At 44.8% G+C, this 22,265-nt stretch overlaps 1 protein-coding gene across 2 annotated transcripts in view; it reads right to left on the minus strand.

The window, feature by feature from the left end:
* The window catches only part of farp1 (FERM, RhoGEF (ARHGEF) and pleckstrin domain protein 1 (chondrocyte-derived)), a 274,704-nt gene that overhangs the window by 75,844 nt on the left and 176,595 nt on the right, over positions 1 to 22,265 (minus strand). For both annotated transcript variants that reach the window (XM_068034256.1, XM_068034255.1), the window contains exons 12-13: positions 21,861 to 21,924; positions 18,837 to 19,050 (exon numbers count right to left, since the gene is read on the minus strand). In XM_068034256.1, coding sequence (XP_067890357.1) covers positions 18,837 to 19,050; positions 21,861 to 21,924 — 278 coding nt within the window. The remainder of the gene's footprint in view (positions 1 to 18,836; positions 19,051 to 21,860; positions 21,925 to 22,265) is intronic.

Raw genomic sequence — 22,265 nt, forward strand, 5'->3', positions numbered from 1 at the left:
GACACACACACACACACACAGACACAAGCGTCTGCTCAACAGAATCACAAGTTAGCAGTGTGCAACTGAAAATGCAAATGAGGTCATTCACTGCCTGTAATGAACACCAATTTATATTCAAGTAACCTTTCAGAACTCAGAGCCATTGTCCCAGCTTCAAATTCAGAGGCAATAAAAGTAGGTCAGGCCTAAAACTGAATTAATGCAACAACGCTGTCCAATTAATGTTATCACTGTAGAATCATCCTAGAGAATCAGAGCGTACTGCCTGCAGCCCAAAGTAGACTGCAACAAGGATGACCTTTTGCGGTTTTGGGGAATTGTATTTACAGTCAATCTAACAACCGTTAATTTGATAAATAACTTCTCTGCCTGAGAACCTGCCAGAACTATCCAATGCAAACCCAGCATTTTCTCAATGTTCAACTGGCAATGAAATTTACATTACTTCATTCGACTATTTGAAATGTTATTGTTTCCGGCAAAGCCTGTAATAATGTTAGAATTCTACCGTAACACTATTATTGCAAGATGCCGTGTCGGAGGCACTGGCAATGCAAGAATGATTAGATTATTACATTGTGATGTAAAATAGGAAAACAAATAAAAGAGGGACTAAAAGGGTTGCATAGACTTGGTTTGTATTCCCTCGAATATAGAAGATTAAAGAGTGATTTAATTGAGGTGATTAAAGGATTTGATAGTTTCTCTCAATCTACCCTATTTCCTCTGGTTGGAGGAGTCCAGAACAAGGGGGCTTAACCTTAAAATTAGAGCTAGGCTTCAGGGATGATACCAGGAAGTACTTCTTCACACAAAGGATCATGAAAATCTGGAACCCTCTCCTCCAAAAAAAGCTGTTGAAGCTGGGGGTCAATTGAAAATTTCAAAACCAAGATCAAAACCAAATCCAAGATGTTGGGTAAGGATATTAAGTGATATAGAACCAAGGTGGGTAGATGCAGTAAAGATACAAATCACCCATGATCTAATTTAATGGTGCTGAACGGTCTTGAGAGTTTGAATGGCCTCGTCCTGCTCCTATATTTGAAACAATAAAGGATGACGTGGTAGATGAGGACATTTCAATAGCTGCAGTTCCCATTTTTCATTAAGAGCAAGATATTCAGGGATCATTCAAGATCCAAATCCAGCAAAAACCATTCCTATGCATATGGAGATTAAGTCTCTAGCCAGCCAACTTTTTAATATATTGAATGTCAGTTGAAATACTGGAAATGTTGTAGTAGTGGGGTGCAGAGTGTCAAGACTCAATGGAGACATTAGAGTGAGGCAGGGTTAGAGGGCAAATGTTAATGGAACCATTGCTCACAGATACAATTCAGTAACCATTTTAAATCATGTATTCATTTTAATATGATTATTTATCATTAAACAATAAAATAGATGACGATTTGAGAGGTGGAAAAGTGGAGTGGTTTGGAGCGCAAGATTTTCTGGCTGGAGCTGGGAGATAGATGAGGCACTTCTGTGCCACCACGGGTGAGAAGGTGCAATTACAGTGTGACACATTTACATCATAAAGACAGACATAGGAATTTGTAGTGAAAAAAATGGACAGGAGGTGTGCACAGATTTAAGATTTTTAAAATTACCAGTCAAATTGTTGTAAGTGCTGTGATTACTAAGTCAGGTCTGTAGAGAGGGGGAGCTGTGGGGGGGGAAGAGTTTAAAGGGTAGGGGATAATTAAATCATGACGAATGCACATAATTCAGTTCCAATTTTAAAGCCGTACACTGGATGAGATTTTAACTCATTTAAAACCCACCCACTTGCACAGTTAATATCAGGCCCACTGTAAGTGTATTTTTTAAAATATATTTTTTATTATCCCCTATTTATATTGAAGAGTTTTTTTTTACTTGGAACATAGAAGTGGTTTCTGAGTCACATTTTCAGCTTTCATTTACTGGCCACAGTTCATCTGCAAAGTCAATGGATAGTCCCTTGTAAACCAGCACCGTAATGAGAAATCAAATTGTAGCCATAGAGGTGGACTCAGGCGCTCATGCTCCAAAATATTGGCAGTGTCTCATAACACAACGGGGAGCTACTTAAGTCTGGCAGTTCCAGCAGAACCATGAGGTGGTTATCTTGTACCTCCCATGGTCTGTACGTTTTACACTTGGAGGCACTGCCATGGTATCAATAACCTCTGAAACAAGATGCAGTGGACACCAATTCACCGAATTCCTTCAAGCAAAAGCTGGACCTGTTTCTGCTGAGGTAGGTTCTGCAAGGAGTTACCGGGGCCACAGTGATCACCCCTGGACTAGTTGTAATAGCCTAGGTGGGGTTGGAGAGGAATTTGGCTCCCTCCCATCCCCCGCCCAATTGGCCTGTTTTCTTCACCTGTCCCAAATTTCCCAATGTATATGTTCTGATACACAAGGTGACGCATGTTTATGGGACTAGCTGGAGGACTAGGGAGTCTTTTCCTGTCTGTCATTGTCTGCGTGTTCATAACAGACTACTTAGTGTACTTGTCTCAATAGTCACAACAGAGGTTTCACCTGCTATCTTTTGGGCTTTTATATGCCAGTAACCAAACAATAAAGGGACTGATCAAAACAGCTGTTTTTCTCATCAACTATTATCCACCACCATGTCAAAATAACAATCCTTTGTTCCAGATTTTTAATGGTGTAAAATGTCAATCAGCAAATATGAGAAAATGATCAGCAGTGAAGATATTTAGTCAGGAAGAGTTAATACACAAGTCTTCACAGACGAGCAAGTTAAGCAGTTGGCAAAAAAAAAGTAAACAATTTTATACAGCAACAAGCAGTTCAGAAAGAACGTAGGACTTAAAAATATAAATCCGCTTATGCAAGAAAACAAATGATAAAAGATTTCATGCATACATTCAGAACATTATTATTCAAAGTTAATAAGCAGTTTTGACCCAACATGCTTTAACATTCACCAAGCTAAGGGCAACTGCAATAATGTGCAACCGCAAGATTGTAATCATTACATGCTTTAGTAATTAAAATCGCAGAAAAGAGAGAATGCATTAAACAGACAGTATCTATCCTGTTAACCAATCCAATCTCGAACTCAAAACTCAGAGCTGCAATGCCAAATAGTTCTCAGAGCAACAAACACTTATTGCCTTGAAATATACTGGGAAATCATGTGAAACAACACTGACAGATAACACTCCATGTAACTACTGCTGAAAGAGGGAATATAAAACACAGGGATTGAAATTCCACAGTGGCCTGGGGTTGCCAACTCTAGTTGGGCACAATCCTGGAGGTTACATCAGATGACCTTGAGCCTCCAACTCTCCACCCAAACAGCCCTACCCCCCACCCATCACCAATATTTTTAAAACTATTAAATGTGTTCAAAGTAAATGAATAAAAAAGTTTTTTAACCCCCCCCCCCTCCCCCTCATATGATTTATCTCCCAGGTTTTTGCTCAATTCCTGGAGACTCCAGGGCAATTTTGGGAGGGTTGGCAAGCCTAACCTTGGCCCTCGGTACATGTATGGCCTAACTACCAGCGAGGGGCAGAAAACAGATTAGTATCCAGTTTACCTGGGATTCAGCCCCAAGGAGGCTGGGAAATTCCAGTGAATTTGGGCTCAGCAACACAGAGTCATTATAGAGGAGGCCATTTGGCACATGAGTCCATGCTGGATGTCTGTAGAGCTCTGCTGTGCTCGCTAACCTCAAGGGGTGAGTAGGGATGGAGGTGGTAGAGGGGGGACTTCCTAGTTTCCAATGTGAACCCATGCCTGATGAAAGCGGGCATTTGGTCCTATCATTCACCTTTGTAAAAGATCTTAAAGAAAAGGTAATTTATCCCAAAGTTGAAAGGAGAGCTTCTTAGAGAGCTGAAGACTGTCACCAACTCTTTCCCTGTGAGACCCTCTCTGGGCTTCCCCTGCTGCATGGTGTTGAGGTGCTCACAGCTACCAGAGATTTGTCAGATGTCTGCCTTAACTGTGCTAATGTCATTATCCCCACAGTTTGTGACAAGGCCAAAGCTCCTGCAAACTGGCAGATTCAGCAACATTTCCACCAGTGGTGTAAGGAGCCATCAGGATTTTGGGCCTCATGATCTTTATGCTAGTGACACCTTCTGGTCATTTGGAAATGTGTTCCATCGGGACGGAACAAAACCTAGGGTTGAGACAAATTTCAGGCTCAAAACTCAAGTAATTTGGCAGAACGGAGATTATAATGAAATTGGCTGGATTCAGTCAGTGAGTCCATTCTGCCCCCAGTGGCTTGGAACTCAAGCTAAGCACCAACTTTAAAGTGAACTTTAAGAAGGAAAAGGAATTGCAGCTCTTGGACTGGATGGAAAGAAAAAGGGGCTACGCGGTGTGGATTAAGGCAAAGGATTTAATCCTGAAAAATATATTTTTATGCATGCTGTATTAATTAGCTAATCCCAGCAGTGTAGCTTGTTTAAGAATACTGGGCTACATGAGAGATGCATACATCAGTGAAACTGATTTAAGAACTATCTGCACAATATGGGTCAACAAAAGGAATACTGTCTCATTAAAGCAGGTTTCTCTCCAGGTGAAGCAGTGATCCTGTCAATAAAAGAAAAGTTACAACACAACACCCCCTTTGTTTCTCTAACACGGCAATCACCAAGCACAACCAAAGTGCCAGCGTAGGCATGATGAGCCAAATGGCCTCCTTCTGCACCCTGTCATTACACCAGAGTCTACTCCCTTATTGCTGTTTACAGGTAACCCCCACTTACCGAACCCACCTTCACCTTAACAGGATCACTTGCCTCAAAGCACGCACTTGTGTATACAAACAATTTTGCATTATGGAAACAGAACATTTGGAGTGCATTACAAACAGAGTGAGAACAGCCCAACATGCATTGAAAGCAAGGACAGAGTAAGAGGAGCAGTTTCAAAGATACATGCTGACAGAACCACAGTATTTACAGTGCACAGAAACAAGCCTTTTTAAAAAAATTATTATATCCTCCTCAAGGACAAATGACAAGAATGAGAACGAAAGCCCTGATGTCTGCTGGTTAAAAAAAGGTTTTGCTCTTTGTTAAGTCTTGATTGCTGCCCAGAATCAATAGAGTTGAATTCTGAGTTAGAAGTGGAGCTGATTTGATGGTGAGATGCCCAGCTTCTTGTGTCAGTAATTTTGATGCTCTAATATCAGTGGGGGAGCCAAGGGACAAAAATCTCACGGGCAGCAGAATAATCATATATTCCACCTGCCCACTTAGAACCAAACTGATCTACAACATTTACTGCCACCTATCTATCTTTCATTAAAAAGACTCAAGTTTGCAACATGTCCAACTGCTTTTGGGAATATCATCCAGGAAGCAAGCATAGATAAATTCATGTAAGAAACACTGACTTTCTTCAGTCAGTCTGACAGACCTGGTGGGCTAGGATGAAACTCTGAAAAAAAAAAACGGCCTGGATATTGTAGTCATAATGACAGTGAAACTGCCAGCAGTCGCCATCATTACTCCTCTGAAACTGATAGCAACTTCTGGATTCCCCACATCTGCAGTTAAATGCAGAAATCCAGAAGATGCCGTCAGTGATTCTACATTACCCCATAGGGTGCGCTGTTGAAGTACCCCCAGACTGCAATCGATTAGAAATCACTGAACTGATGAGAACTTATCCTTTTTGGTTATTATCGCTGTAAAATCCCTTGAAAAAGTTATACCTTGTTGCATGAGCTATAATTGGGTTTTTAAACAGTGTACCAAGTTCATAATTATTGTTGAACAGCCTTACTGGCCCTGAAAAACAACTATAATTGTGGAATGCCAAATTTCTCCATTATGATAAAAAAAAAATTCCACATATTCTTAACTTTAAAAAAAAATGTTGGCTTGATATTTCAGTTTCTACCTTAATCCCATGTGTATGTCCAAATCATTTATTTCGCTCTCTAAAAAATTATTAAAAGTGAAGGGTAGTCAGTGCATTTCACGTCTTGGCTTACTGTCTATGAGAATACTTTGATGTGATTGGCTGCTTACCCTGCGTGATGACATCACTGCTACAGCATGCCTGGAGATCCCCTTGACTTGGCGCCAGACTCAAGCTGACTTCGAGAAAGGGGGAATCCATGCCACAGTGATCACTAGATCTTTGCGGGCAGCTTTCTTCGAGGTTAGCACCATCACTTCACCACTGACTGCAAAATCCTGGCCATTGACTTTCTTCAGTCTATCGGACTGGGTGGGGAGGACTGGGATGAAACTGTGAAGGCATCACATTTTATTACTTTCAGATTTTCGGGTAACAGATTGTGGTCAATATTATTTCCACTTAGTGCCATCATGTGCAGTGTGCCTCTAATCATTCAGAAGCCCTCATGAGAAAGTGCATTGGGAAGAAATTTATATTCAGTCATCAAAATTCATTTGGAGACTCGGGAGGTTGACTTAATGCTGGTTGATTAATATTAATAATTTAACTGCATTTTCAAGCACTTTCACATCAGAATGCCAACAGTTTCAAAATGACCTTAAATAGTGCAGGATATATAAAAATTAGTTTCCTCTCTTTTAAGCTCATGAGAGTTTGGGGGAGGAGATGGTAATTGCTTTGAAAATATAGCACTAAAGCTGTAGGAAAGTTCTGGGCCATTAAGATTAGAATTAGACAAGTGCAATTATTTAAATAGGAAGGAATTCATTTCTGTTTAGTACTACCCATATATTGGTAGAGCAACACAGGAACTGGAGGAGGCCATTCAGCCCCTCGAGCCTGCTCTGCCATTCAATTAGATCATGGCTGATCTGTACCTCAACTCCATTTACCCACTTTGGTTACATATCCTTAATACCCTAACACAACAAAAATCCATCAATCTCAGTTCTGAAATGTTTTAGTTGACCCCCTCAGTCTCTAATGCTTTTTGAGGGAGAGTTCCAGATTTCCACTACACTTTGTAAGTAAAAGTGCTTCCTGACATCACCCCTAAATGGCCCAGCTCTAATTTTAGGCTTATGCCCCCTTTTTCTGTGGATCCTATAACAACAACTTACATTTATCTAGCACCTTTAACGTAGTAAAACATCCCAAGGTGCTTCACAGGAGTGTTATGAAATGGAATTTGACACAGCCACACGAGGAGATATTAAGACAAAAGCTTGTTCAAAGAGGTAAGTTTTAATGAGCAACGTAAAGGAGGAAAGAGAGGCAGTGAGGTAGAAAGGTTCAGGGAGGGAATTCCAGAGTTTATGGCCTAAGCAGCTGAAGGCACAGCCACCAATGGTGGAGTTATTAAAATTGGGGATGTGCAAGAGGATACAATTGGAGGAGCACAGAGGTCTGAAAGGGAGGTAGGGCTAGAGGAGGTTGCAGATATATATTGGCACAACAGTGCACAGATTATTCCTGAACCATCCAGTCATATTAACTATGCTCCCATGTGCTATTTTAACACATGCACGACAGCTGTAAAGATATTGTCACTGTGCAGCTGCTGCTGGAGGGGGTTAAAATATCCTGATTAGCATCAATACAGTCGCCGAGCAGAGCCTCATACGTCCAGCAGCTTTATTCTGAAAACTGTTCCAATGGTACAACAATTTGTGTTGAGAAATGGCTGGATAGATTACAGTGAAAATTCTCAAAAATACCTTGATAGGTCATAGTGGATACATTCCATAGAACTTACAGAAACAGTCCATTTGGCCCAACTGATCTATGGTGGCATTTATACTCCACATGAGCCTTCTCCCACTCGATCTCATCTCACCATAAAAACATATCCTTGTATTCTTTTCTTCCTCATGTATTTATCTACCTTCCACATATTATGCAGTTTAGGTGTTAAAGGCATCTAAATGGAGTTAAGATATGGATTAACCATGTTCTAAATGAATAGAGGCACAGGTTTGAGGGGTTGAATGAGCCTCCTACTGTTCCCATTATGCCGTATCAATTTAAAACTTCTCATCCTGGTTTTCAAATCTCTCCATGGCCTCGCCCCTCCCTATCTCTCTAATCTCCTCCAGCCCCATCATCCTCTGATATCTGCCCTCCTCCAATTCTGGTCTCTTGAGCATCCCTGGATTTAATCGCTCCACCATTGGTGGCCGTGCCTTCAGTTGCCTAGGCCCCAAGCTCTGGATTACCCTCCTTGCACCTCTCCGTCTCACTTTCCTCCTATAAGACGCTCCTTAAAACCCACCTTTTCGACCAAGCTTTTGGTCATCTGACCCAATATCTCTTTATGTGGCTCAGTGTCATATTTTATTTTATAGGGGAGGCGGTGGCGTACTGGTATTGTCACTGGACTAGTAACCCAGAGACCCAGATATTGCTCTGGGGACATGGGTTCGAATCCCACCACAGCAGAAGGTGGAATTTGAATTCAATTAATAAATCTGGAATTTAAAGCTAGTCTAATGATGGCCATGAAACCATTGTCAGTTGTTGTAAAACCCATCTGGTTCACTAATGTCCTATCGGGAAGGAAATCTGCTGTCCTGACCTGGTCTGGCCTACATGTGACTCCAGACCCACAGCAATGTGGTTGACTCTTACATGCCCTCAAAATGGCCTAGCAAGCCACTCAGTTCAAGGGCAATTAGGGATGGGCAATAAATGCTGGCCTGGCCTGCGACGCCCACATCCCATGAATAAATATTTTTTAAAAATGCTCCTGTGAAGTTCCTTAGGACATTTTATTGTGTTAATTAGATTAGATTAGATTAGATTAGAGATACAGCACTGAAACAGGCCCTTCGGCCCACCGAGTCTGTGCCGACCATCAACCACCCATTTATACTAACCCTCCCCGCGAGTGGCTCTCTAGCAGAGCAAGACTACACCTTCTTCTGGCAGGGCAGGGATCCTGAAGAACCAAGACAGCATGGAGTGGGCTTCGCCATCAGAAACTCCTTGCTCAGCATGATAGAGCCTCCCTCAAATGGCTCGGAACGCATACTGTCCATCCGACTGCTCACCACCTCTGGTCCAGTACACCTACTCAGCATCTATGCTCCAACACTCTGTTCCGCACCTGAAGCTAAAGACCAGTTCTATGAACAACTCCATAACATCATTAGCAGCATCCCCAACACCGAACACCTATTCCTGCTGGGGGACTTTAATGCCAGGGTTGGGGCCGACCATGACTCATGGCCCTCCTGCCTTGGGCGCTATGGCGTTGGAAGGATGAATGAGAACGGGCAGAGACTGCTTGAGTTGTGTACCTATCATAACCTCTGCATCACCAACTCGTTCTTTCACACTAAACCCTGTCACCAGGTTTCATGGAGGCACCCAAGATCACGTCGTTGGCACCAGCTAGACCTCATTGTCACAAGGCGAGCCGCCTTAAACAGTGTTCAAATCACACGCAGCTTCCACAGTGCGGACTGCGACACCGACCACTCCCTGGTGTGCAGCAAGGTTAGACTCAGACCAAAGAAGTTGCATCATTCCAAGCAGAAGGGCCACCCGCGCATCAACACGAGCAGAATTTCTCACCCACAGCTGTTACAAAAATTTCTAAATTCACTTGTAACAGCCCTTCAAAACACTCCCACAGGGGATGCTGAGACCAAGTGGGCCCACATCAGAGACGCCATCTATGAGTCAGCTTTGACCACCTACGGCAAAAGTGCGAAGAGAAATGCAGACTGGTTTCAATCTCATAATGAAGAGCTGGAACCTGTCATAGCCGCTAAGCGCATTGCACTTTTGAACTACAAGAAAGCCCCCAGCGATTTAACATCCGCAGCACTTAAAGCAGCCAGAAGTACTGCACAAAGAACAGCTAGGCGTTGCGCAAACGACTACTGGCAACACCTATGCAGTCATATTCAGCTGGCCTCAGACACCGGAAACATCAGAGGAATGTATGATGGCATGAAGAGAGCTCTTGGGCCAACCATCAAGAAGATCACCCCCCTCAAATCTAAATCGGGGGACATAATCACTGACCAACGCAAACAGATGGACCGCTGGGTTGAGCACTACCTAGAACTGTACTCCAGGGAGAATGCTGTCACTGAGACTGCCCTCAATGCAGCCCAGCCTCTACCAGTCATGGATGAGCTGGACATACAGCCAACCAAATCGGAACTCAGTGATGCCATTGATTCCCTAGCCAGCGGAAAAGCCCCTGGGAAGGACAGCATTACCCCTGAAATAATCAAGAGTGCCAAGCCTGCTATACTCTCAGCACTACATGAACTGCTATGCCTGTGCTGGGACGAGGGAGCAGTACCCCAGGACATGCGCGATGCCAACATCATCACCCTCTATAAAAACAAAGGTGACCGCGGTGACTGCAACAACTACCGTGGAATCTCCCTGCTCAGCATAGTGGGGAAAGTCTTTGCTCGAGTCGCTCTGAACAGGCTCCAGAAGCTGGCCGAGCGCGTCTACCCTGAGGCACAGTGTGGCTTTCGTGCAGAGAGATCGACTATTGACATGCTGTTCTCCCTTCGTCAGATACAGGAGAAATGCCGTGAACAACAGATGCCCCTCTACATTGCTTTCATTGATCTCACCAAAGCCTTTGACCTCGTCAGCAGACGTGGTCTCTTCAGACTACTAGAAAAGATCGGATGTCCACCAAAGCTACTAAGTATCATCACCTCATTCCATGACAATATGAAAGGCACAATTCAACATGGTGGCTCCTCATCAGAGCCCTTTCCTATCCTGAGTGGTGTGAAACAGGGCTGTGTTCTCGCACCCACACTTTTTGGGATTTTCTTCTCCCTGCTGCTTTCACATGCGTTCAAATCCTCTGAAGAAGGAATTTTCCTCCACACAAGATCAGGGGGCAGGTTGTTCAACCTTGCCCGTCTAAGAGCGAAGTCCAAAGTACGGAAAGTCCTCATCAGAGAACTCCTCTTTGCTGACGATGCTGCTTTAACATCTCACACTGAAGAATGCCTGCAGAGTCTCATCGACAGGTTTGCGTCTGCCTGCAATGAATTTGGCCTAACCATCAGCCTCAAGAAAACGAACATCATGGGGCAGGATGTCAGAAATGCTCCATCCATCAATATTGGCGACCACGCTCTGGAAGTGGTTCAAGAGTTCACCTACCTAGGCTCAACTATCACCAGTAACCTGTCTCTAGATGCAGAAATCAACAAGCGCGTGGGTAAGGCTTCCACTGCTATGTTCAGACTGGCCAAGAGAGTGTGGGAAAATGGCGCACTGACACGGAACACAAAAGTCCGAGTGTATCAGGCCTGTGTCCTCAGTACCTTGCTCTACGGCAGCGAGGCCTGGACAACGTATGCCAGCCAAGAGCGACGTCTCAATTCATTCCATCTTCGCTGCCTTCGGAGAATACTTGGCATCAGGTGGCAGGACTATATCTCCAACACAGAAGTCCTTGAAGCGGCCAACATCCCCAGCTTATACACACTACTGAGTCAGCGGCGCTTGAGATGGCTTGGCCATGTGAGCCGCATGGAAGATGGCAGGATCCCCAAAGACACATTGTACAGCGAGCTCGCCACTGGTATCAGACCCACCGGCCGTCCATGTCTCCGTTATAAAGACGTCTGCAAACGCGACATGAAATCGTGTGACATTGATCACAAGTCGTGGGAGTCAGTTGCCAGCATTCGCCAGAGCTGGCGGGCAGCCATAAAGACAGGGCTAAATTGTGGCGAGTCGAAGAGACTTAGTAGTTGGCAGGAAAAAAGACAGAGGCGCAAGGGGAGAGCCAACTGTGCAACAGCCCCAACAAACAAATTTCTCTGCAGCACCTGTGGAAGAGCCTGTCACTCCAGAATTGGCCTTTATAGCCACTCCAGGCGCTGCTTCACAAACCACTGACCACCTCCAGGCGCGTATCCATTGTCTCTCGAGATAAGGAGGCCCAAAAGAAAGAACACTAATCCCATATTCCTACCAAACATCCCCACCTGTCTCTATATTTCCCTACCACCTACCTATACTAGTGACAATTTATAATGGCCAATTTACCTATCAACCTGCAAGTCTTTTGGCTTGTGGGAGGAAACCGGAGCACCCGGAGAAAACCCACGCAGACACAGGGAGAACTTGCAAACTCCACACAGGCAGTACCCGGAATCGAACCCGGGTCCCTGGAGCTGTGAGGCTGCGGTGCTAACCACTGCGCCACTGTGCCGCCACTTAATGGTACTATAAGAAATATAAATTGTTGTTATCTAAACATCCGAGCATATGAATATGAGCTGGGAAGCTAACCTGCGAGTAAGGTGATGTCCCATCTACCATTCGGTTGGGGAAAATGTCCTTTTGTTAGCCGGGCTTGATGCCAGGAGTCTGGGGGTTTCTTCTACTACTGAACCTCTGCTCCTCACCCCATTCATTCCCGTGAATCAGATTATGAACCCAGCGCTAAACAGTGCAGACACGTGGTGTAAGCATGTGATCCACGCGTTACTGAACACCCAGGTGTAAGTTTTAATAAAAAGAGGACTATCTTTCAGAGGGGATCTGAAGGTTGTTTGCTCTAGATCTTTCCTGTTTGAGGAATGATATGGAGAATGGAATAGTGCACCTTACAGGAGCTGCAGACAACTTTAGCCACTGATTCAAGCTCTCAACCCAACGATGTGTTGGACAATTAATATCTGTCGTAGTCATCCCTGTTCTGTTGTTTACTTACAATGCTTGTTTTGGGCAAATGCAATTTCATCTCTGTTATATTAATAGGCCAATAGAAAAACAGGCCTTTGACACAATGAAATATATATGAATTTTTCAGCTTGGCAACTCAACAGTTGCAGATCTCCAAGACTCTATCTCAACTTCCACTAAATAAACTCTTCTTGTACTTTTGACATTGGATATGATCCAGAACAGCCTACCTTAGGGTTCAAGTGCCTTGAGCACAAAATCCTATGCTGACACTCCAGTGCAGGACTGAGGGAGTGCTGCACTGTCAGAGGTGCTGTCTTTCGGATGAGACATTAAATCGATGCCTCGCCTGCCCTCTCAGGTAGATGTGAAAGATCCCATGGCACTATTTTGAAGAAAAGCAGGGCGACGGGGTGGTGGGGGGAAAGAGGGGGGTGGGGTGGGGAATACCCTGGCCAATTTGTATCCCTCAATCAACATCACCAGAACAGATTAACTGGTCATTATCACATTGCTGTTTGTGGGATCTTGCTGTGTGCAAATTAGCTGCTGTGTTTCCTACATTACAACAGTGACTACACTTCAAAAGTACTTCATTGGCTGAAAAGCATTTGGGACATCCTGAGGACACGCAAGGCGCTGAATAAATGCACTTTAAAAAAAAAATCTAACTGGAGAGAAACCCCACGGGATGGGAGGGAAACCTTGTTTTAACCTCACTGGATACTCCGCTCACTTCAATTGAGCAGGGTGTAAACCCGGGGCTGCGGCCGACCCTGTCAGTTTCCTGATGGATGAATTCAGTTAAAATTCTGCCCCTATAATATCTTCACTTTGCTGTTTACCTGTATTCCCAATTTTCTCCCTCTCCTGAAGATGTTGTAGTTTGGTTTCATACCACCCTCAGCTACCTCACCCAATGACCCATTCTTCAAGGGGACAATTAAAGCATCTCCACAGCCACGCCATCACTAGTCAGCTAACCCACCAGGACTGAATCCAAGACCCTGGCTGGGATTTTATCCGGGCGACGGGGATCTCGAGCTCCGGCAAAAGCACTGGCAAGAATCCCGCATTGCCCCTTCTGTGGGAGGCCCGCCAAATCAAATGCCAATTAGGCACTTAACTGGACAGTGGCGGGTCTTCCACAGGATAAAGGACCCCGGTGACAGAAGTCCCGTCCTCTTTAATTGAGCATCACCACCACGGAGGCAGTGGCTGCTTATGGTGCAGCACCCACCCGAGGCCTAGGAGTGTCAGTGGACCCAGGTAGGTCAGGGCGGGAGGGTTGTTGCGGGGTGGGAGTCACGGGGGAGGGGGGTGTATGGGGGGTTCGGCAATAAGGGCAGGGGATGGTGGCTCTCACCGAGTTTCCTCCTTCCTAATACTTGGTCCCTCATTCAGGCAGTAAGCGCATTTTAACAAGGGACCACCCCCCCCACCGGAGCCTGCAAGCAACCCACACGGTTTTTCTTGCCGTGCTTCCCGTGCGGCGATAGGCCCGCCTGCCGCTGGGTCAATTGCAGTGACAGCAGTATGAGGCCTTTAATTGCCCACTTAAGGGCCTCACTTGGCGGTGGGGCAGGAAGACCGTTCACAGGCCTTCTCACCACAGACTTAATTTCGGCAGAGGCGGAAAGGTGGCGGAGTCCCCGTCACCCCGGCCACCATCCCATCCAGTTACAAGTTCCTCCACCTCCAAACCCGCCAGGGGGAAGAGAATAAAATTCCCCCCCCTTGTATTTCATGTGGCTTGATGCTACACCATCTACACAGCAAGGTCTTGGGGAGCTCCAAAGCAATCCTTACTAGGTTCATTCTTAGATACGCTATTTCTTCAATGCAAACCTGGAGGTTCGCCAACTCTTCACACGAGCAACAAGCCAAGGAGTGGGGAGATGCAACAGCATCATATTTGGCCTGCATTTCATACATTCAAACCAGTTGCTAGGCAAGGATAGGGTTAGGATTATCATCATTGTACAAGACTGGTTATAAATGCAAGCCCCATCATTATTTAATGGCCAAGAGTTTCAGGCCAGCCATGTATGTAACAGCTGATCATGAATAATATACTAGCAACTGACAAGTGCCATGCCCTTTTTGAAACCCGTATTTGAATTAGCATTGTATTCACTGCTGTGCTCTCAAGAGGTCCAAAGTTTTTATGTTTCTGAATGATGAAAAATATCAGTTCCTGCCAACTGGCAGACATCCTATAGTCCTAAGGTTAATGGTTTCTCCAACATCAAAAAAAAAATCTCTTCCTGTTTTTTGCTATTCAGCAGCTATAAGACACTGGGTAATTGCACAGTTAATCCCATTACCAAACATTTTGTTTGGACAGGGTGACTCATTCTACTGCATTGAACAATCCTAGAATGTGACTCAAAATACTGCCGTTTACACAACTGCATTTCCTTTAAACTTCCAGGAAAGGCAATGCAACTAAATTTAGACCTGGCAATTGAGGTGGGGGTGGGAACAAGGGAAAAAGCAAAGAGAAGGGATAACTTATTTCCATCTCAAAGTGCTTAAGGCAATAATTCACCAGATTCCAGGCAGAGCCAAATCAGCTCTTCTTCCATTAGAAGAAACCTTTTACCATCATCTAAAGAATGTAAACCACAGGATTGAAGGGAAATGATTACTTTTGCACATCACTGGACATGCTTTTTACAAAGGAATGGTGTGATCTGCTCTTGTAGTAAAGGCTTGAGATGTTGAACTTTGACCCTTGTCTATAGGCTGGATTTTGAACTGGGAAAACCCCGCCTCTGCCTTTCTGCAACGCTCCCCCCCTCCCCGCACCCCCCCCCCCCCCCCCCCACCCCACCACCCGGAACGATTCTCCAGTCTTTTTAAAATCAAGGCTTCAGGATCCGGTCTCTCTGTCCATTTAAAGATGGGGATCCCACCTCCAAGAGCTACCAGCCAATCAGAGGGCCGGCAGCTCAGCAGTATCGGCAGCCTCACTGGGAGCGGTGGCCGATACTGCAGGGGCCTCGGACCCAGGCCCAGCGATGGAACCCCGGAGAAGAGTAGGTGAGGTGGGTTGGCCAGGGCCAGTCAGAAGGCCTCAGCGAGGGGAGGGGTGCCGGTGGCTGGTCTTGTGTTCCAGGGGGAGGGGGAACCCCCTGGGGGTAGAATGGTTCCTGGTGCGGGTCCTCCATGGGCCACAAATTACCCACGAAGGAGGGACCCACCCCCCCCCCCCCACCCCACCCCACCACCAAGCCCGCAGGGAGATCACCTCATGTTACAAGGTGTCCTCTCCATGCGGGGGAGGTAACTCCCCCCACCCCAGCAGCTGGAAGAGGCCTTTAATTGGCTGTAAGTACGCCACAAGGGCCTCAATTGGCCTCTGGGCGTGAAGGCTGTTGTCAGCTTATCCCGGCCCTGGGGAAATCTCTTGGCGACGGACCCTTCACCCCGCCCCCGCCACGATACTCCATGACACCCCACAGCCCCGCCTCTAATTCCACCTCAGGGGACCACACAAAATCCAGCCTATGTGTGTGAAATTCATTTTGAAAGTAGCGTGGAACAGGAGATAGTGCATCGGAGGCCTGTTTTACATTGGGCGCAATTTTTCCTTCCGTCTATTTGAGTTGGATGGAGTTTGGAACTGACTGCTGATGCATCATCGCATGTTATGTGCCACTGGCAAGATGAATCTCACTCTTTATATCTTAGGTGCCATCTGATGCAACCCCTAAATACATCAATACTCTAAACGGAGCTTAGTTTTCGAAAGCTGAAATATTTTTGATTTGATGAAAATAAATTGAGTTAAAAATCATATTTTTGATATTTCCTTAACTTTGAATTTTTTTTGATCTGGATTTTCAATTTCCCTCCCTTTGATGAAAGATTAGTTGTGCTATTTGATTATCAGAGGGTCATGCAGTAACATTAATCTGAAGATCAATATTATATGCAACATCGGTCAATATGAAAGCGAGGAACGAGTTGTGTGATACTTGAACATAAGTGGACGGTTTTCAATCAATTTTCAATGAAGTCTTTACTTTCAAAATTAGTGGGCAATAGAGTTTTGGCAGAACTCTATTTTGCCATGATTATAGTACACCTATTCAGTTTACTAGACTTATAAACTATCATTCTTTCACTCCACAAGTTCGCTTAATATGAACAACTGCACAGTTTATCAAGTCACTTATTGAAGATGTGTGTACATATATATTTATATTGACAGACAAAGACACACATATAAAAAGTACACAAAGTTCTACACTTCAATCCTTTCAGGACCTCCAACCACTACTGTAAGAATATAGACCTAGCTCAGTTCTGTCTAAATACTTAATTTCACAAAATTACATCATAGAAGTTCATTAAGAAAGGATAAACCAAACTGTTGGACACATATTAATCATTGTCATTCTCTCTCTGCTCTTTCCAACTAAACCATCATCATCATATATAATGTGGAAATATGAAGGCAATTACTTGACACCTGAATACCCCTCAATTATCAATCCTTCACAGTCTGAAGTATAACTGAGGTCCTATCTAATGTTGTGTTACAATAAGTGCCTAATGCTACAAAGAGCAAGTTGGTGCACAGTGGAGAAAAAGTAGACACCAACAGCGACAATCAACATTGTCACCTCAGTTCTCTCCAGGCTTCATCTTAGATGTAAATTCCAAAGCTGGACCCATCATGAGTGATATCTGGCTCCTTCGCATGGGAGTCAACAGTTTATTTTTTTTGTTAACTGAAATTCATTGCACCCACTTTGTATTTTTGGCAGTCCAATATTTGTCTGCTATTTAACTTATCTCAACTTTTTTAATATAGTTAAATAGAATGACTTTTGCCTTTTATCTCTCCTTAAACAATTCTGTAAACAGCAATGTATAATACACTTCCGTTGTGACCCCTGAACATTAATCCCTGCCAAGAAGCCTTTAAGACGTCACTTCTCGTTGTACATGAACACCAATGAGTTAGAATCTCCTGCAATGTCATCAATGGTAGTTGGCATAATATTAGAGATGCCACTTTGTTAATCAGAAAACGCCATGGGATATTACAGTAGTATTTAGTGCTCCCTAGTTTATGCCTAGATAAGTATCAACAATAGCTTTAGCACAGGACTGCAACCACCTGGCTGTATAGTTTCGATCAGAGACTGGACAACATTAGGAGACTGCTGAAAACCACTAACATGTGATGACACCATGTTCACTCACTGGACTACTATCATCAGGGTCACTGAAGCTAATAGAACTGTCCTCCTCCAAATCCTCTTCTAACGGCAGACCCCCAAAGGAAAAAGTATTTCTAGGCATTGGTGAGGAATTTATGGCAATGGGGTTCCCCAACACCAGCGGGTGGTCAAATGAGTGAACTGCCTCAGAATCAGAGTCGCTGGACTCTGTCCCACTGCTGGTGGACCCGTCCATCAGTTGGCCCGCAGTCGCGCGGTCTGCAAGGCCAGCTGGGATTAGCCTATGGAGTGGTGGACTTGACTTCATTAACCCAGCAGACAAAACGCTGTTACCCACAAATCTGCCTTCTGAGTGTAGCACTCGGGGCGAGCAGAGCTTGCGTTGGCTGTCAGTCCTGTATTCATTCAATGGCGTGGAGGCCACGTGACTGAGGATAAATGGATCGGTCTCTGACCTGTTTCGGTTGCCCTGAACCCTCCGTGAATGGGCTGGGCTTAAAGTAGGGGAATAGTTATTGTAATCATGGTGGCTGTGTGTACGGTTACCTGCATCTTCTAGTCTATGCCTACAATGGCCATTCTGTACAACAGAACCCTTGGGTCCTACCCTGTTAACACTGGCATTGGGACTGGACCCTTTACTGCTTGGATGTATTGGTGTAGCTGAGGGGCTGTGGCTTTCTGAGCCTCGAAATACCTCATGAAGCAAAGAGCTGTGTCTGGGCATTTGAGGTGTCCACCCAGTATAAAAGGACATCTGGGCCAGTTCATCATCCATCAACTCTTCTTTTATATGGAGTGGAGTATCTGTAAATCGGAAATCAGGGGAACCCTTATATCTAAGGTGGGCCATGCTTTCATCCCTTTCGTCAAAGTATTCACGGCTGATAAACTCATCCTCATAATTGTCATTTGTTTTTGACTGTGCCCAGTTTAACCGCCCTCTGACCAAGTCATGCTCACTATCTATATCACTGCAGTCAATGTAAGGAATGGAAGAGCTGCTTCCCTGAGCGGCTCGAGATGCTGGACCTGCATTCTGTAGCTCTCTTTGGGCTTTCGCTTGGTGAACTTTGTCCCTCCCAGTTTCCTCCTGTCCGTCCCCCTTCGGGCTGCTCGCTGACGAGGAACTCTTGTGCTCAACCCCGTCTTCGTCAGTTGACCGGGAAACGCCCAGATCGTTCCTCTGGCTAGGAGACGGCGTTCCTGTCGATGCTGACCATTCCCCGAAAGTAAAACTACTGCTCTGTAATGACAAGAGACATCTTGGAGATAAATTATTGGTAAAATACTTCTGCTCAATTCTTTTTTCAAATAATGCCCTCAGCAATTTTCTTCCCCTCTTTTGAAGGCAATGAATACTTGCTAGAGATCATTTCCATTGACACCAAGTACTCTTCAGTACCTTACACAACAAATCATTATTCATAACTGAGTCCTGACATTGAGGGTCCTCATCGAAAATCTACACTCGCAGCTTCCAACAGGATAATGATCAGGAATGGGACCTATGGATGATTTACCACTCCCTCATCCAGGACACGGATGTCAAGTGCAAAGCCCATGATATTGCAACCCTGGCCTAGGTCAGTGAACTCAGCACTGACCAGGAATCAAACCAGCCCCCCTCCGTGTGCTCAGCTCATTTCTCACTTAGCTTCTGCAAATTCGGAAACGAAGAACAGAAATGTGCCGAGACAAAGAATTGAACCGAATGCTTTTGCAAAGGACGGTAATATACTAATTTAGAGTGGAAATATAAAGGACTTGCATTTATATAGCACCTTTCACAACATCAGGTCAAACTAAAGCGATTTACAGACAATTCAGTGCCTTTTTAGTGTAGTCACTATAGGAAACATGGCAGCCAATTTGTGCACAGCAAGATCCCACTACCAGCAATGTGATAGTGACCAGGTAATCTGTTTAAGAGAAGCTGATTGAGGGATAAATAATGGCCAGGAAAGCACAGAGAACTCCCCTGCCCTTTGAAATAGTGCCACAGGATCTTTTACATCCTCCTGTGATGCGAGAAGGGGCCCCGGGTTTAACGTCGCATCCGGAAGATGGATGCAATTGCAAGTATCTCTCTATTTTATCACTCTTAAACGTTCAATAGGCAGAGTTGATGTCAGAACTAGCAGTGGGATATCAGACAAAGGGCAGAAATCGATGTCAGCTTTGCTCAGCTTCATCAGTCCGCATATTTACCAAATCTCACATCGGCCCCGAATTATAATGCGAGTTTTAAAATTATGCAAAGTCAGTTTTGTTTATATGACTTTGCAATGATGCAGATACACAAAGATCTCAAACATGCTCAGATACACCTGGTGGAGATTATGAATTCGATTTGGAAACATTCTAGCTCAGTAGATCACTTTACAATATTCAGTTAATCCTCCTCTCTGCACTTCCTCCATCACCCTTCAAATGATTCCTTCTGGCCACTGTCTGAGCTGAGCCAGACTGTTCACAGCCTTAGAGTCCTGTTTGACCCTTAGATAAGCTTCGTCCCCATATCTGCTCTATCACCGAGACTGCCTATTTCCACCTCTGTAACATCACCTTGGCTCATCTGCTGCTGAAACCCTCATACTTGCCTTTGTCAGCTCTAGATTCAATTATTCCAATGCTCTCCTGACTGGTCTCCCACCTTCCACTCTCCATAAACCTGAGCTCATCCAGAACTCTTCTGCCTCTATTCTAACTCGCACCAAGTCCTGTTCACCCATCACCCCCCCGTGCTCGCTGACCTACATTGGCTCCCGGTCCAACACGACCTCAATTTTAAAATTTTCATCCTTGTTTTCAAATCCCCCCATGGCCTCGTCCCCTCCCTATCTTGGGAACCTCCACCTGCCCCACAACTCTCTCAGATCTCTGCACTTTTCCAATTCTGTCCTCTTGTGCATCTCCAACTTCCTTCACTTCTTCATTAGCCGCCGTGGCTTCAGCTGCCCGGGCACCAAGCTTTGGAATTCCCTCCCTAAACCTCTCCACCTCACTACCTTTCTCACCTAATTACGATGCTCCTTCAAACCCACCCCTTTGATCTGCCCTGATATCTCCTTATGTGGCTCAGCAACAAATTTAGTCTGATTACTCCCTGGTGAAGCATCTTGGGTTGTTTTTACCACATTAAAGGCACTATATAAATGCAAGTTGTTGTTGTTTGCAACCAGCATTCACATTTTAAGAGGTCGCTGGGCCAGTGATGTGGAGTTGGCTGAGTTTCTCCCATCATTCACCCTAACTCACCAGTGCTAAGCCCTCTGTCTGAGGCCAGCTAGCTCAGCACATGCCAGGGACTAAACTGGGCGCCTAGAACATGGCTCAATTCTACACGGATTAGTGCATTTACTAAATAAAACACCTCTAGAGAAACTTCCAGAAAAAGTGAATCATTTGGTCTTGCCAAGCAATGAAAGACTTTGATATTTTCAAATGTTGTAAAAGAAATTCTTCTGTACAAGTCTCACTTGTGATTTGATACTGTTTACATATAATAGTGAAGTTCAGAGGTTAGAATCATACCGCACAGGAGGCGGCCATTTGGCCCACTGTGCCTATACCGGCTCTTTGAAAGAGCGAAACAATTAGTCCCACTCTCCTGCTCTTTCCCCATAGCCCTGAAAATATTTCCCATTTCAAGTATTTCTCCGATTCCCTTTTGAAAGTTACAATTGAATCTGCTTCCACCGCCCTTTCAAGCAGCGCATTCCAGATCACAACAACTCACTGACTCTTTTGCCAAATATCTTAAATCTGTGTCCCCTGGTTTCTGACCTTCCTGCCAGTGGAAACAGTTTCTCCTTATTTACTCTATCAAAACCTATCTTTCCAAAGGACACTTTTAAAACCAGTTTGTGACCTATGCACTAGCTTGTTATGGTAATTGTGTCAAGACTGAACTGCCCACCCCCACAACGACCCCGACGCCGCCATCCCATAACCCCGGTAAATTCCTCGGGTGGCTCAATGGAAATGAAAAAACCGGCCTTGTCTGCAATGAACCTCTTTGCTAGACAATATCGTCACTCTCGATTTACTGACTTGTTTTGGCACCAGTGACTGATGTTCAGGCAAACTTTGGATGGACCGCATTTTACTGTGTTTCCTGAAAATGAAATAAAGAATAAGATGAGTATATGCAGCATTAACGACAATGATTAATCTGAAGACTGACGTATTTCCACACACACCCGCCACCCACCCCCCCCCCTCAGAAAAAAAATACTTGTGACAGGAATCTGCTTCTCTTTGATTAGGCATGGTTTCCTTCGTTCACTATTTGCACTGAAAGTGTAAATGCCGGAGTAAAGAACGGGTTACAACAGCTTCACTGCAAACAGCCAACTGCAGAAATCACCACTCCGTGTGACCCATTCCCAGTCGGAGCAGGCCATCCGAGTCTCTGTGATGGTGTTCAGAGAGAGATGGAAAGGTACAGGACAGGCG

This window comes from Heterodontus francisci, chromosome 6 (genome assembly GCF_036365525.1).
Source record: "Heterodontus francisci isolate sHetFra1 chromosome 6, sHetFra1.hap1, whole genome shotgun sequence".
Taxonomy (NCBI): domain Eukaryota; kingdom Metazoa; phylum Chordata; class Chondrichthyes; order Heterodontiformes; family Heterodontidae; genus Heterodontus; species Heterodontus francisci.